The 17251-nt window shown below is 32.6% G+C and overlaps 2 protein-coding genes across 3 annotated transcripts in view; both read right to left on the minus strand.

Annotated features, from left to right (window-relative positions):
* Positions 1-367: 367 nt before the first annotated feature.
* LOC149901055 (zinc finger protein 277-like) lies at positions 368-3612 on the minus strand. The gene is made up of 2 exons (XM_090111922.1): positions 3263-3612; positions 368-2103 (listed from the first exon to the last, which is right to left on the minus strand). Exons 1-2 carry the CDS (start codon positions 3510-3512, stop codon positions 1061-1063), a joined length of 1293 nt encoding a protein of 430 aa, XP_089968048.1. The 5' UTR covers positions 3513-3612; the 3' UTR covers positions 368-1060.
* Positions 3613-4326: 714 nt separating this feature from the next.
* Positions 4327-17251, minus strand: part of nord (neuron derived neurotrophic factor nord) — a 30404-nt gene continuing 17479 nt past the window's right edge. For both annotated transcript variants that reach the window (XM_090111649.1, XM_090111647.1), the window contains exons 4-13: positions 17033-17121; positions 16685-16803; positions 8361-8617; positions 7927-8018; positions 7218-7376; positions 6867-6978; positions 6178-6347; positions 5625-5773; positions 5033-5140; positions 4327-4907 (exon numbers count right to left, since the gene is read on the minus strand). In XM_090111649.1, coding sequence (XP_089967775.1) covers positions 4769-4907; positions 5033-5140; positions 5625-5773; positions 6178-6347; positions 6867-6978; positions 7218-7376; positions 7927-8018; positions 8361-8617; positions 16685-16803; positions 17033-17121 — 1394 coding nt within the window. In that variant the 3' untranslated portion in view covers positions 4327-4768. The remainder of the gene's footprint in view (positions 4908-5032; positions 5141-5624; positions 5774-6177; positions 6348-6866; positions 6979-7217; positions 7377-7926; positions 8019-8360; positions 8618-16684; positions 16804-17032; positions 17122-17251) is intronic.

Consider the following 17251-nt stretch of genomic DNA (forward strand, 5'->3'; position numbering starts at 1 on the left):
TAAAGTAGTACAGAGCCATGTAGTAGTAAGTAAAATATTAGCCAGTCTTTTAGTCCTATCTGTCTTAAGAATATTATTTAAATTACACAATTTATAAAACTAAATATTTTTTTATCAATTTGTTGTTTCTATAAAATAAACTCAAAGTATTGAAGTACCAGCTCAAACATTATATTTACAGGAATAATTTTATGATTGATAAAATATAATACACGAAGATAAATGCAATTTTATTATAGTTTAATCTTTTCTGAAATCATTTATGTGAAAAAAATCTAAATATAAATAAAATTCACAAACAATTACAATTTACTATTTCTTATTTTATATAACTCATTGTACATTATATTCAAATGACAATAATATTATAAATAAAAATTTAAATAAAATATTATATTTTGTATTTTAATTTCAGGGATTATTATTTATTAGTAATGACATGCACATGCCGCATGTCATGCAATACTGACATGCATGCGGGAAGACAATTTTATACATGATGAACATTTATGAACAAAAAATTCAAATACAATACCAGCAATTCATAGCATATATCATTTTAAAAATAAGCGTAATTCAAAATATATTAAGTATCTCCAGAAATAATGTATAAATAGATTATCATAAGTATTGCTCAAATAACACATTATTTTCATATTCAGTCACAACCCAATATCCAATTTTTAACAGTAAAAAATAATTTCACTCATCATCATCACCATTACTGGATATTGACTCAATATTAAACAGAATACATTTTAAGGATATATCATATAAGTTAACACTCTTATTTATATACTTAGGTTTATTTTAAAGATAACTATATAGTTAAAGATAAAGATTTTAAAAATTGAATAATTAATACACTTTTTCTGCCTTTTTTCTGTTTTTATATTTTTTTATGATTATTTTATGATAATAAGAGGTTTTAATTAAGTATAGATTATTACAACATATGTCTTAAAAATTGGTTACAATTTACATTGCATGTGTCTATATATACCTATTTATTGATTATTAATACATTTTATAATAATTTATCTACAGTTCAAAAATATTCCTAATCATTAAGCACAGCCATGGCCATCTCTTTAGATATATTATCCGACATGCTATTTTGATTCTCGACGTCTTTCTCATCACTGGACCACCAACTTTCATCCTCATCATGTATAAAACAGAGAAACAAATCGTCTTCATATGTAGGAAAATAATATTCTGGCTGATCCCACTTCTCTTTCCTTAAAACCCAGTGATTTGTCTCCTTTATATGTTTTTCTAAGTTCTTTCGATCATCAAACTTAGTGTCACACGATAAACACTGTTTCAAATGTATCTGACGTCGAATGTAATTGACTATTTTGACTTTGTGGTAGAAGTCCATGCCAACCGTTGTTTTTGTGAAGGAAAACTCGTGTAATCTCTCCATGTGATCAAGTATAACCTCATATTCTGTTTCAGTGTGGTCACAGAGAAGGCACGTTATTACTGGACCATTTTCTTCTGTCCATTCTGACCAATCAGGATCACTATCTGCATTTGAATCATTGTCAACATCTAAACTTTTACTCGGTTTTTGTGTATGTGTAAGTCTATGTTTGTATGTTGGTGGTTTATCACCTACGTAATTGACTAGAAAATATTTATCATAATCCTTATTGCTGGGATTGATTCGTTTATGACCTTTCTTCCGCATGTGTTCTTTAAGTATAGTCCGATCTTTAAACAAGCCTTCACAATATATGCATTGTAGTTTTTCTAACTTTAATGCAAGAAATTCCACAAGATCATCAATGAATATAAGATTATCTGGTTTAGCAATGTGGAAGTTGTGTTTTTCAAACAAATGGTTGAGATAACTAGCTCTTGTACCAATAGAAACATATCGGCAAAATAGGCATTCTTTTGAATAATTTTTATCTTCTCTTTCGAATGCATGTCTTTCCAACAGTTTCTCTAGTTTTGTTTGCCGTAAATTAGATCTGAGTTCTTTGTCTTCAGGTAGAACATCACTTAAGAGGAAATACTCCTCATCTTTTGACTTTGTTCCATCTGGTTTTTTGTCTAGCAGCATTGTTGTGCAAAAATATGGCAGAGTTTGTTCTGGAAAGGAAAAGTGGATACCATTAAATACAATATACTTTTTATGCAATTTATACAATACTAGCGACCCGCCCCGGCTTCGCACGGGTGCAATGCTGATACTAAATACACTACAGAAAAATTGTGAACGTTGTATAGGTATAAAAATATAGCGGCCCGCTCCGGCCTCCGGCATCGCACGGGTATAAAATACATAGCCGGGCGGCCGCAAACGCTACGTCCTGCAATTTTTAAATCTGTAATATCTTCGAAAATATTCACTTAAATCATACGGTGTAAAGGGCCATATAGATCTATATTAAATGAACAATGTATCCATGGTATTTAATTGGTTAAGGATTAATGCTGTATTGGTTAAAACTTAAAATCGCTTCGAAAATTAGCCATTATTTGTCGTAAAAAATGACAAAAAAAAGTTATTGTGGGTTATCCATAAGAGATAGACATATACCATCGCGGACTTTTCTGTAGACCTTTTCAATGTGTATAATACTTAGTACATTATTTTGATAAAACTCGTAGGGTTCAGCCTGCGTTTGCAATGTAAGCGGAATAAATGTAATTTTTTACGACATCACATTAGAAACCTCAAAAATAACAGTACTTCTCCACTACTTAATGGATCTTATTATACATATAAACCTTCCTCTTGAATCACTCTATCTATTAAAAAAAACCGCATCAAAATCCGTTGCGTAGTTTCAAAGATTTAAGCGTACAAAGGGACATAGGGACATAGGGACAGGGAAAGCGACTTTGTTTTATACTATGTAGTGATGTTACATTTAAACGCACAGTATTATAATTATGGCACAAGAGAGTACAGTATTTAATAAAACATAATAACTTAAAAAATATAGAGTTCTAATAAGTGCATTGCATTAACAAAGCTCTTCAATTAAATAAAACAGTTCTTAAAAGTAAATAGTAAAGCCACATTAAATAATTCGAAAATGTATGTACAACAAAGACCAAGAACATACTCTGTGGCATACCTACAGTATGGAAGAAAATGTTTTCAAACGATTTTTGGTATTTCATACAAATGATGTGTGTTTGTACATTAACATTATACCATCATACTAATTAATGCCTGAAACGTCGTACAACTTGTGTAGGATATAGGTAAAGAATTACCGGTAAAAACACTGCAATTTACCTTTGAACCTGGACTTCCAATACTTTATATATGCAGGTAAATCAGCTATTTGGTTAACATCTGCGATAACTAGACGGTGTTCCATGAACAAATGTGTTAGTAAATCCTTCTCTGCAGCGGGTAAATTGAAGTTTTTATCACACAAAGGGCAAGCACCTTCAACAATATCATCACTTTTGAAAATACTGGGTTTCTGTACGTTTTGGTGCAATGTAAGCGGCCCAAAAAATTCCTTATCGCTTGAAGACATAATAGTAAGTCTCAATATTGGATTATTAATGTATTTTTAGTAAGAGATGAAAGGAATTTCAAGAAATAGAATAACAAATCGCCACATGTGACAGTGTACAGCTGACAATTGACAACTATTGCAGAATTGACATTTGACAATGACGTTATAATATTTGTTTTCTTTATTCGCTGTTAGGTGTCACGAATACTCAACTTTTTGTTTGATTGAATTTGCAATAATAATAAAATTAATAGGTAATAATATTATTATGTTGCTAATTAGCAAGAACATAATAATTTTTAATATTTAAATAACATTATATGATAGTCTCTTATTCCATGCTGTGTAATTCGGGTAAGGCAAGAGACGGCACTCTCTTGAAGGAAAAACGTACAGCGGCTTAGTAGACATAATCGTTACGGTTAAAAAAACGCGATACTAGAGAGTTGTATCATGATATTATGTTGCTAGGTAGGTATATAGATTACGATATAATCAATCTTCTAACTAGAAAAAACATCCTGAGAAATTTTTCCCACTAGTCATTTTATTACAAGTCACGGTTTCAATATGAGTATTCAGTAGCGGCGACCGTCAAAGTGGTCACTTCCAACAAAATTTTGCGGTTAAAATCCACAGCCGTTTATCTGTAGCTAATTATTAGCCCAGACAATATTTTGTCATTCACTTACCTACCTTGTGCACGCAGCACGATGGCACGCATGCAAAGCTTGATGCAAAGTTTAAACAGGATATAAAGATAACTGATAGGTAAGTAACAAAAAGTTTAAATAAAATTCCAAAATTATAGTTACCATAAAAATGAATTTTATTTTATAATTTTTATTAGCTAAACATTACACTCTCACGTAAAAATAGTAGGAACTTACAGTTTGTTCAACTATTTTAAATGCCATAATATATTTTATGATCTAAAACTTAATTTTTTTCTTAAAACTATAGGATAAGGCTTAGGCGGGATATAAAATGGCGATGTTAGTATTAAGTTTTAAGTACATACATAAAATAAATAACAAAAAATGCCTCTTATATCTTATAAATATTTAAAACTATCTATATTTACGTTACATATTAAGTAGCACAAAATGTTTTCTTTCAGTTCTATATTTTATTTATCTTTTATAAAAATTCTGTACTTCATTAGATTTTTCCATGGCACAAAACGTAACAAAAAATTAAAGCAGTCTCGGTATACAATCAAAGCTACACTAAATAACTAATACTGATTCACTATACGTTTATTTTAATACACATTAATCTTTGCACGACGCATTTGTATCTGCATACAAAACTTTGTATGGAACAGGACTGCCCTTGTTGGCGGCTGTCACTTGAATGGCGTATTTGCGGCCGGCTTTCAAACCAGCGACCTTTTGTACGATTACCCTCGTTCTGAAAAAAGTAAGTAAAGTAAATAAGTTTATTTTTTACATAGTAGGGTAGCTAATTCCATTTTTTATTTTTTTTAATAACAAAAACATCTGCCATAATTATTTAGCTTAGAGAATTTTACTTACGGTGGGCGTTGCATGTGACTTATACATTGAACCTTTGCCCCAGATTTTTTGTTGAGCATGCAAGTGTAACCATCAATGGATGATGTTTCCCTCGTTATTATGCAGTATCTGTGAAAAAAAAAATACATTGAAATAATATACAGATAGATAAATGATAATATTGTACTATAATTATATCTTGAATATCTCTCAGCGTATTTAACATTCGTACAAACGATAAAAATGCATGCAACATTGAATTTATCACTACATATTATAAAAAGTCGCTCTTTGCCAATGAGGTAATAGTAACTCAATGCTCTCCACCGTCTGTTTGTCGGTTAGATCTTTAAAACTACGCAACTGATTTTGTTGCGGTTTTTTGAAGTGAAACTTCTTTATCGGGGTTGGAAAAAAATTTAGTGTAACATTTTTTCGTTACGCGTGACATTTTTCCGTTACGCACCATCTTTTTCTCATCCCTACCACGCGTGATTCGACGTATTTCTGTAAAGTTGCATATAGTAAATTATTTTTTGAAAAATAAGGTCAAAGAAGTTTCACTTCTTACGTGTGTACACTAGTACACGTACACATTTTTTTTAATAAATACCTTATAACATCTGTAGCATTATGGTTGGCCGGTAAGAAAGCGATGTCAACAGATTTGCAGGAGCGTCGCGGGCGCAGCTCTCGGACTGTGGCGCCATCTTCCAGCAGCTCGGGGGTACTGAGACCCCATCTTGTTGTTGAAGCTGTTAACTGTAAGAAAATATGTATAATTAAAAAATAAAAATAAAATAAAACTTAATTCTCAACCAAACAACTGCTTCCTCTTGAGAACTCTTACAAACAAACGACTATACTAGATAATAATATTATGTACCTACTATTATCGTCATTACATAAAATTACACGAATATAAAGAATAAATTGAAACGAAAGATAAATTGTTTAAAATCAGTAAGTAAATGCTTTCTTCTTCGTAATCAGTAAATAAGTTAATGGTAAATAACAATTTTGTTGTCTGAAGATAGTTAGGAGCCTAGGAGAATGATATAGCATAACATCTCATACCTATCCACGGGAATTTCTTCTAACTACGCGGGCGAAGTTGCACATCTAACATCGCTGATTACTTAGATTTTTTTTAAATAAATACTTACATCAACATTAACAGCTGTATCCCTATACCATCTGTTTGGCGTCACCCGTATAACATATCGGACCTTTGCTTCTTCAGAACTTGAGTCGAATTGAACGGAGCCTTCGTCACTTGTTTCTTGTATAGACGAGCTTGGTATGGGCGCTGGTACGAAGAATTTTGAATAGGGTTCTGTAAGCAGGGAAAAAAGTTATTGGGGTCTTTATCGGGGTTGGAAAAAATTTAGTGTAACATTTTTTCGTTACGCGTGACATTTTTCCGTTACGCGCCATCTTTTTCTTATCCCTACCACGCGTGATTTGACGTATTTCTGTAAAGTTGCATAAAGTAAATTATTTTTTGAAAAATAGGGTCATAAAGAAGTTTCACTTCTTACGTGTGTACACTAGTACACGCACACTTTTTTTTTCTATGAAACCCGATTAAAAAATAAATTGGTAATGGGTAATGGTGTTTATTTGTGTACAGTAAACAATGAGAGAAGATAAGATAGGTTCACCTAATTGTAATGAAAAAATAGCAGTGCAAACGCAACGCTAATGAAACTCAAAATCTTAGTACATAGTTACCTACTTTGGTAAGAATTATCAAAATCAATTAATATTGTCTTTCTTTGTACGAATTATCCTCTATAAAAAAATATTTATATATATTAAATCCATATATTGTGTCGATAACATTTTGACTTACCAATATCCTTTATCGAATAAAGACGTTTTCCTTTCACACTGATTTCTACATCAACGGAACCTCCACATGTAGTTACAGCTAACCATACACCACCGCCCGTTCCGACAGCAGCCTAAAAATTAAATCAAATCAATAATCCGAAACTTTAATCGAAAGATACAAGTTTTAATGTTTGGTTTTGGCGAAACTGAAGTAATCTATACTAATATTATAAAGGTTTTGTTTGTTTGAACGCGCTAATCTCAGGAAATACTAGTCCAATTTGAAAATTTCTTTTTACATTACAGAAACAATAACACATTAACAGGTTTACATTAATTTAAGCGATACATAAAGTAACCAAAATCTTACCTTAAAATAATAAACGCTTTTTCCCTTAACATCAGACTTCAGAGGGACATTTTCCCTTAGCCTCTTAGCTGTGGAGGTGCGAGGGCGGACACTTCCGGTTGCTAGGAGAGACCCCGCTTGCCTGTCCCTTGCAACTCCGAAGACACTGACAAAATACGTCTGGAAATGATAAAATAAAAGCTATTGTTTACGAAGATTTTATTAACGACAAGCAAACCGGGCGAACTCCGTTTCGCCACCAGAGACACCTATTCTTTGCTATAAACCTCACGGAGCCCGAGACCTTTCCAACGAATGCAAAACCGTGGAAATCGGTTGGTGCGTTCTGGAGTTATAGCTTCAGGAAGGAAAACCCGACTTATTTTTATATAGTAGATTATAAAAATAAGGTTATAATCAATGAAATATTGACTTCAACGCAGAAAATGAAGAGAAAATATATAAATAATAAGGAAGCATCTATCTTAATAATATAGAAGTATTACGTATAGATAGTTCCACAGTGTGGAAACAATGAGGCAAAATTAACTAATTTTTACTGGCTAAAAATGTCAAAATTCTATGCAGTATGTAGCGCTGATGTATCATGTAGCTTCCTTGTATCATGTAGTGATCTTATATTTCAAAAGATAATCACCTAATTGGTTCCAGCTTCTTTTGATATAATAATTATTCGATGGTTAAAATTTAAAAATATAAAATAACTTACCGTACTAGGATCAAGATTTTCAATCAAATGATGAGTTCTTTCACCGACGCAGGCGATGACTGGGTCTTCATTGGATACTCTTGTACTACGACCTGTTTAAATACTAATAAGAATTACAATAATAGAAACATCGTTCAAATAAAAAGGAAGTAACTTATTGTGATCTCATTTTATTATTTCGAATTTTGACATTATGTAAGACACTAATAAAAACATGCGAATGTATGCTTAGCTAAGATCTAGATAAATGAAGTAAACTTCAAGACTGCACGCTCATTACAATAAACGATTTCAAAAGGTAAGGTTCTCAATAGAGAACCTTACCTTTTGAAATCGTTTATTGTAACCTAGCTACCTAACAACCTAGAACCATAGAACCTAGCTCACATTGTCTTATCAATATTAGAAAACTTAGTATAAAATCATCAACTCACCAAACTTCTTCCTCCTGAAGACATTCCTATAATTCCCGTCAAATATACTATATCTATCCACATCCATATCAACTGTGTTTTCATCATCTGAACGAGCTTGATTGTTTCTATTCCTTTGTCGCTTTTCATTAGAGGAATCTTCTAAGTTTTGTCTGTTTGTACAGATATTTGTATCTGCTTGAGCAGCGCAAAGGGATGTGTAGTTCTTCCTATGTGACGCGACCACACAGTATGTGGTCATCTGGGGATCTATAGGGCTGGAAAAAATAAGGCAATGTTATAATATATATATATATATATGTATATCTATTTTCGTTTACAGATAGTATTAAAACACAATGCACTTATTTTATGTAAATACTAGTACATAAGATTGCAAACCAGCTAAGAAAGTACCTATTAGAATAATGGTAGATATCTTATCATCTAAACAGATTAAGGAAACCAATTCTAAAGACAGTCTCAAAAGATATAATATAATATTATATTAGACCGGGAGATACTGACACAAAATTTCGAGTCATTTGTAACAGGATGGCGGTTCTACAGGGTTCTTAGTACGCAATGACAAAAAGAAAAATGATGGTGTGAACGCTGGTACTGGCGGCTTAGTCGCGTGGGCGTTAGTCGAACTCGTCGGAAAATAGCGAAAGTCAAACGATTTGTAACAGCATGGCACTTATTTTTCCTGTAAGTTTGAGGATCAACGAATATAAATACAAAATTTCAAAGATCTAGGTGTTGGAAATCTTCACTTATATAAATTAATACTTAATTAATTTTTCAAGTATGACAGCACTTTTTCCCCCTACTAGAAGTATGGCAAATATAATAATGGTCACATTTTATCAAATACTCTCCAAAAAGCCAAATGCAATACTGGTACAAAAAGATAGGCGAAATAAAAAATTTTTGCAGATTTTCGGCGGTATGGCGACCATTTGGAATCGGCCGAAAAGTATGGCATGGCGATTTTCGTAAATGGCTGCACGACGATGGTTACCTGTGCAAAAGTTAGCTTGGTACAGATGGTTGAATAATTGTTTTTTTTAAATCAACACATTCGCGTCGGTATGGCGGGCTGTAAGTCATACCGGAAAAGTATGGCATGACACTACCGCCTACTTCTTTTTTATGGGCTATCGGTAAATTCTAAAATTTTTGTGTTACAAATCGTTTGACTTTCGCTATTTTTCCGACGAGTTCGACTAACGCCCACGCGACTAACCCACCGGTACCAGCGTTCACACCATCATTTTTCTTTTTGTCATTGCGTACTAAGACCCCTGTAGAACCGCCATCCTGTTACAAATGACTCGAAATTTTGTGTCAGTATCTCCCGGTCTATATTGTAGGTATAGCAAAATATCGTTTATTGCGTAGATAACATTGATGTTAAAATTTATGCTTAGTTATATCAATTTAGAAGATCCAAATAGAATTTCGCAAATCATTAAAGTGTTTTACAGAAAATGAATGCAGAATTATCACTCATGGGGCTTGTAACTTATCGAACTGGACATAGCCAGTGCAAGGTTCATCCAGATAATGAAACTTGATAGAATAGGTACCTGTTAATATTGCGTCTAAAAACGTTAAAAGGAGTTATTAGTATAGCGGTTCGGGCTCACAAAAAGCTGGTCACAGGAGGTAATTATTAGACAGTAGTAGACTTAAGTATTACGTCAATCCTATTGAATTGCATTAAAGGAAAGGTCCGTTTATAGTGTGGGGGGTAAAAAGTTGTATCTGGGGTCGTATTCTCGAATTGTGATCATTACATGAACGATGTTTAGATAATTAATAAGCATCTAGAATTTTTTCTGGTTATAGAAGACTTAAGAAATTCATAAAAAGGATTGTTATATTTTTAAAACTTTAGTGTTGGCTTGCAAATATTTACATTCCTTTCATAGAAGAGATCATGAAGCGATAAACTAATCACCCATGTGTCATTAACTGTCTTTATTGCGAGAAATACTCGAGTGCACCATGAACACTGAAACACGACAGATAATAAGTTGAAGAAGATAAAACGTTTATTTTCCCAATTAAGAGCTAGAAGCCACAAAACCTTGTAATTAATAATAGCGGCATCGTATATTTGACAAGAATGTGCCTTAAAAGCACTATAATAACCCCCAACAAGCGGATAATGATTACAATTAATAACGACTAATTAGAAGAAACTACTCGCAAACCAGCAAAACATTTAGCGTCACCCACAAAAGGAGTTATTGCCTCTCTAGGCGATATTCTTTTAATTATCGTACAGTTATGTGGTGGAAAAAGTCGCACGTGTTGAGAATAGCCACCCATCAGGTCCTGTTAGGTTAAGTTATCACTGAGGTATACAGTCGGCATGCATACAAACGCTATAGGCAAGAAATTTGCTATAAAATTAATTAATATGCTTCCTACACACTTTAATATGACTCGTTTAAGGTGGAATATTGTAATACAATGTTTGTTATGACTTTGTGAATGTGTTTTCTGAAATACGGTTTGCCTGACGACGAACAGACAATGCTTAAAACACGGTTTGAGAACAATGTCGTTAGGACACGAAATGATAGGTACCTAAAATCTTAACAAATAAAATTGACGAATGACGGTGACGAATTTGATATTTGGTTTTAAACAGTTACCTGAAATATACCAAGATTATATTTTTTGATTCATCTCTTTAGTGCGTTTTAACGTACCTATTCGTTTATTGAAAAAAATTGAAATAGCCAAATATTAAAAAAAAATTCGAGTCTAAATATTAAATGTGCAGATAAATTTCTTTTTACGAACTCGCCTTCATAGCAGAAGTGTAGGATTATCCAAGATAGCACAAATATATTTTGTTCAATTTTATTTATACTTGCAGTACAAGAATTGCGTACAAATTAATTTAATTATATTTTCTGCAGTATCTCATTTACGGCTATTAGACTTGCAACACGTAATTTGAAATCGGGCAGCCATATTTTCATCATAAGGTTTCGATGGGTGGCAAGACGCGTGGTTAATTTACCTTTTTCATATCTTTACATACCTCGAGATGCAATCAAAATTAGATCCAAAAATTAATCAGCATAAGACATTAATTCCATTATCCCACATGTAAAGTTCAAAGCCGTGCTGTACAAGAAATCGGATTTTAAATATTTATTATTAAAGCGTAAAATCGATTAATTCGCTACATGCCCTTGCACAAAAAGTTGAAGGAATCAAGCTTGCCTTTGCTGACTGTTTATTCTATTTACGCGTTCCTTCGCAGTTGCATTCGCTACAAATAGTATGGTTCGCTCATAAGGGTAATTTAAAACTTTACGAGATGAGAATCGAAATGTTGTTAATTAGTGTTACACCTAGCGTGTCGAAGCTCATTGTTTTTTTTTTCGACCGAGTTAAATGTCAAAATGGAACCCGCGCAAAAAATGTCATTGATATAGTGCCGAATGGAGAATGATCAATTACTTTGGGGTAATTTTTAAATTAGTAATAATTAAATTGTGCACGCCAATTACATTGATTATCATGAATTATCCGTTCTTCTTTTTGGTTTATGTCCACACTAGCTTCATACATTATCAATACTTTAGAGATGTCTTCCGTAAAGAAGTCTCTGCACAAAACTTATTTGTTGCATATTACATAAATCTATTTAAAATAATTATATTACTTACTAAACATATTTTTAGGAATAAAAAAAGGTTATTCCAATAAAATAAAAATCCAGTCTAATTATTAATTATCTTTGGCTGTATAAGCCGTGGCCTTTATCAAAAAAGAAAAAAAAAAGTTCTTTGAGAATCTGTGCAATCCCTAGTGTTCGTAATTCGAATTCTATTCTGCGCATAAAATTATAATTGTATTCTTGTTACGTTTTTCTTTCATTTTAATTAATAATTCCTCTTTTTGTTTTAATTATAAATACATAGGTACTTAATCTACGTTTGGTAAAGCAATGGGGATTGTCTTTTATCGTATCAGAGAACTTGAACGACGTTATTTAGGTATGAGTAGGTAAGTTTCGTTTATATAGCTACTGAGTTTTTTTTAACTTTCGTAGATATACTATGAATTAAATTATAAAGATATTTCAAGTTATTTTAAACACTACAATTACCTAATGGAATGTTGTTATGATCGAGTACCTACGCTTGATCTCATCGTACCCGCAACAATGTAACCAAAATGAGGAGTCAATCAGTGTTTTATGACTTCTATACTCTATAACTACTAGTAATTATGGCCGTATTATATTATTATTGTTAATGATTTGAATAGGTATAAATAACTCCTTCTTATATTATAAATGGATAAGTTGGTAAGGTTTGTATGTTTGTTACTCTTTCATGAAACAAACTACTGGACAAGTTTGGTAGAAACTTTACAGTAATATAAGTTACCTACCTATACTTTGGAATAACACACATAATACGAGCCCGGGAGTGGAACCGCGCGACACAGCTAGTAGATAATAAGGTTAGTGTAAAGTTTTTATTGATGGATATGATTTGGTTTGGTAAATTACATATGTCGTCAAAAGAAAGTTTTCGTAAAAGAAAGGATGAAATCTAATTTTTCCCTCAATTTTCTCCGATAACGACCTCTCAAAACCGTTTAACATTGGGAAAATCACGCATAATATAAAAAAGCTATACAAAATTGTTCTACACCCCAAAAAGTACCTAAATATTACTTATTAGATTCATCATAATTGCACGCCTCATAAGCGAAGCGTTGAGGTGGGTACTATAGACCGGGAGATACTGACACAAAATTTCGAGTCATTTGTAACAGGATGGCGGTTCTACAGGGGTCTTAGTACGCAATGACAAAAAGAAAAACGATGGCGTGAACGCTGGTACCGGCGGCTTAGTCGCGTGGGCGTTAGTCGAACTCGTCGGAAAATAGCGAAAGTCAAACGATTTGTAACAGTATGGCACTTATTTTTCCTGTAAGTTTGAGGATCAACAAATATAAATACAAAATTTCAAAGATCTATGTGTTGGAAATCTTCACTTATATAAATTAATAATAAATTAAGTTATCAAGTATGACAGCACTTTTTCCCCCTACTAGAAGTATGGCAAATATAATAATGGTCACATTTTATCAAATACTCTCCAAAAATCCAAATGCAATACTGGTACAAAAAGTTTGGCGAAATAAAAATTTTTTGCAGATTTTCGGCGGTATGGCGACCATTTGGAATCGTCCGAAAAGTATGGCATGGCGATTTTCGTAAATGGCTGCACGTCGATAGTTACCTGTGCAAAAGTTAGCCTGGTACAAATGGTTGAATGATTGTTTTATTTAAATCAACACATTCGCATCGGTATGGCGGGCTGTAAGTCACACCGGAAAAGTATGGCATGACACTACCGCCTACTACTTTTTTATGGGCTATCGGTAAATTCTAAAATTTTTGTGTTACAAATCGTTTGACTTTCGCTATTTTTCCGACGAGTTCGACAAACGCCCACGCGACTAAGCCACCGGTACCAGCGTTCACACCATCATTTTTCTTTTTGTCATTGCGTACTAAGACCCCTGTAGAACCGCCATCCTTGTTACAAATGACTCGAAATTTTGTGTCAGTATCTCCCGGTCTACTACTGTCACTTCGCGCAAAACATCTGATTTTTCAAACTTAAAATGTCTTTATGTATCATACATTGCACTTGTAAGATAATACATACACACACATATTAAGAAAAAACACTATTTTTAACGTTCATGATACTATTGAGTATTGATGTCATTTTTGTTATTTAAACTAGTTAAAAAACAGTTTAAAAAAGTTCTGTCTTGGACGTCCGTGTGTCTGTATGTGCAGATCCTTTTTCTTGTTAACACGATAGCGACCGAAATACTTTACTACTGAGTCTTTTTTTTTCTCTTACGCTTGAGTATGCTCAGGAATAGAACCCTTTCATTTTTCAGGGTCTGATTCGATGTGGTTTAATTGTTATTAAATAAACAAAAATAATAATTAATAAATATTTATTAAAAAAAAATTATGAGGCGTGCACTTTTGGATTTTCCAAATTATTTTTTCATTACTTTATATCTGCGGATAATATTATGTCGTGAGATATTCTTCTAAAAGTAGGTACTTCATCGTATCGTGTTGTGTAATACCAGAGATAATATTATAATACTATACTACTAGTAATACTATAAGAATCGTTTAATGTTTACTTTACTATCCATAAATCATACATTCTTACATAAATAATCATAAAATAAACATATATAACTTCCCAATTGCTCATTAAGTTAGCAAATTATTAACACCTGTATCAAAATCAACGTAAAAACGACAGCAAATTGGCGTAAATAAAAACAAATGTGAAAACTAAATTCAACACCAAAGTGTGTTAACGTCTTTAGCAATTAAAGCCTTAAAGGGTGTGTATTGGACGCGAAAAACCGAAAGCTTGTCCGTAGCCAACCATCGCGTGTTAGATTGTATAAAGTAAAGCTGCGTTCACAATGACACTTTATTTTTAACAATTATTAGAAATTAAATTTAAATTCTGACTGAATTACATGGATGTGTATTGTTTATTCTTCGAGATAGTGTAATAGTAATATGTTTATATTATGGTGCACGGGACACGAGCACGTTAAGTTTTCATGAAATAGAATAAAAAAGAAAATAAGAATGTATGTACATAATACATATTATGTTCTGAGAATAAATCGATATTGCCAAGACTTTTACAAGCGCGGCGATAAAAACGTAGAACAGAAAGAAACGTAGAAAGCATAATAATTCAGAATACTAAATTTAGCTTCCGACGTGCATACAAAAAGTATCTCATGTCGCTTCAGCTTCTTTCCCCGTAAGCCGCACTGTATCTATCTTTGTATCCCTCTTATTCATATTCATTCCATATTACACTTGTATAAACATTATTTTTTAATTACTCTTCTGTCCTGATCTTCTTGTGACTTTAAAATGTATGTGTGTGTATGTATATACCAACTTTCTTTCATCCTTGCATTTAAATCTTTGTAAATAATACCATATTAAATAATATTATATTATATCTATTTATACTGCCTATTATATTATTTTTTATTTTATTTCTGGTTTAAGTTTTTTCTTTTTTTCCATTTTTTTGGTTCCATCTGCCTTCTGGGTTCTGGCAGAATAAACAGCGTCATGAGTCAGCCGACTCATGACATATGCTGAGCCAGGACCCTTTCACAGCCATAACACTTATTAGCAACCTATTTACTTATTTATTTATTATGTATTAAATTGTCATGTGTTTGGTGTTTTTTATTTGTATTTTTTCTATGTTAAGTATTGTGATTGTCAGTTGTAATAATGTGTTATTTTTGTGAATAAATGTTTGTCTATTGTCTATTGTCTATTGTCTACTAAACCAAATTAAACGAATCCTTTTTTTCGTCTTAAGGAATTAATCGCACCCTTGGCGGCTTCGATGGAGACATTCTAGTATTTACACAAAAAATTACCACTACGTATATTTCCTAATCCGTCAATCTCCGTCACATGACGCTGCGTACATCTAAACAAGTTTTTTATTTACCTATCGATGACGGCCAATCACAATAAAATGAATATTCGATTCTGTGGATTCCACAGTTTTTGCAATTACCAAGTTATTTAGAATAAAAAAAGCGCGGTGTGGACGTTTCCTAGTCGAGTCATATCCTGCCATATATGGGGTATCATAAATTCATCTATACTCGTGACGAACTCAAAGACAGCGTGGATTTATGGTTTGTGAGAGTATAACGGTGGCACTTGACGGGTTTTTTATACTGTAGTCCAGTTATGATATGAATTTAATGTATTGGTTACCGAGAATGTACGCGGATGGTGTTTACTGTTTACGCGACATTGTGAAATTGGGCCGATGAAATGGGGCATCGGTTTATCGTTTATCTTTTTAACTTCGAAGTTTTCGATTTCTATTCAAATGTGACTTCAATTTTTTTTCTCAAATTTCAATAAATGTCCCTATAACTGATTGCAACTGGGCCTGGGAAACTGTCAATGGGAACCGAGGAAGGTTGTTCAGTGGCTCCAGTCTTCATTTTACAAAACGCAAATATAAAATATATGGTCTACTATAATTATTAATTAGAATAGAGTATAGATACTATGATATTAAACGATATATTTTTTGAGATATTGGTTAAAGTAGGTAAGTTCAAATAATTAGATATAAACAAGTATGTAGTTTAGTATGTATGAATTTTACTAGATATTTCTAAATAATGAAGATTTTTTAAATTATTATTAACAGACTACAGTAATTGTTATAATTTTATCATCTAAATACCTAGGATCCCAATTCGCTGAGAGCCTCCGTCGAGAGCGGATACGCAGGCGCATGCGCACAGGCCGCGGTGCTTCGCCCCTCACGCTCACTGCTGCGGCGCCGCCTTTTGAAGAAAATAACTGAAAACATTTTAGTTATATTATAACATTATCTTCCATGTATCACGACCACCACCGATCAAACGTAAAAATAAACGAAAGTTTCGAGATGGATAATGGATATATATACCTACTTAAATTCATATTATCTTTTTAAGAGGGGAGAGCTAGTGTTGTATTAAAGAAGTTTTGTATTAATCGATACTTTAACGTAAGTAATAGAGACTTAAAATAAGTTTATTTTATATACCTGTAGTAAATATCGATCCTGATTTGTGATTATTGCTGATAGAGTGCTCACATCTCCACCACTGCTTTCTTGTATAAGATCCAGATGGTCTGAAAAAAAAGTCAATCAATCGTTTATGTTTTCAATATCATCTCCAGAGCTTCAGTGGTAAAAGTTCTATACATCATCTAGGTTTATTAAGCTATACATTTTTATATGTACCTACATGATAGACGATAG

This window comes from Colias eurytheme, chromosome 17 (assembly GCF_061535395.1).
Source record: "Colias eurytheme isolate Ceu_HAF_F1 chromosome 17, ilColEury1 Martin Lab GWU primary, whole genome shotgun sequence".
In the NCBI taxonomy this organism is placed as follows: Eukaryota; Metazoa; Arthropoda; class Insecta; order Lepidoptera; family Pieridae; genus Colias; species Colias eurytheme.

Bases quoted from the DNA above. Each gene is read 5' to 3' on its own strand.
- LOC149901055 (XM_090111922.1), bottom strand. From the start codon at position 3,512: ATGTCTTCAAGCGATAAGGAATTTTTTGGGCCGCTTACATTGCACCAA. The intron at 2,104-3,262 runs GTAAATTGCAGT...TTTCCTTTCCAG, and splicing joins TTGGAAGTCCAGGTTCAAAG to AACAAACTCTGCCATATTTT.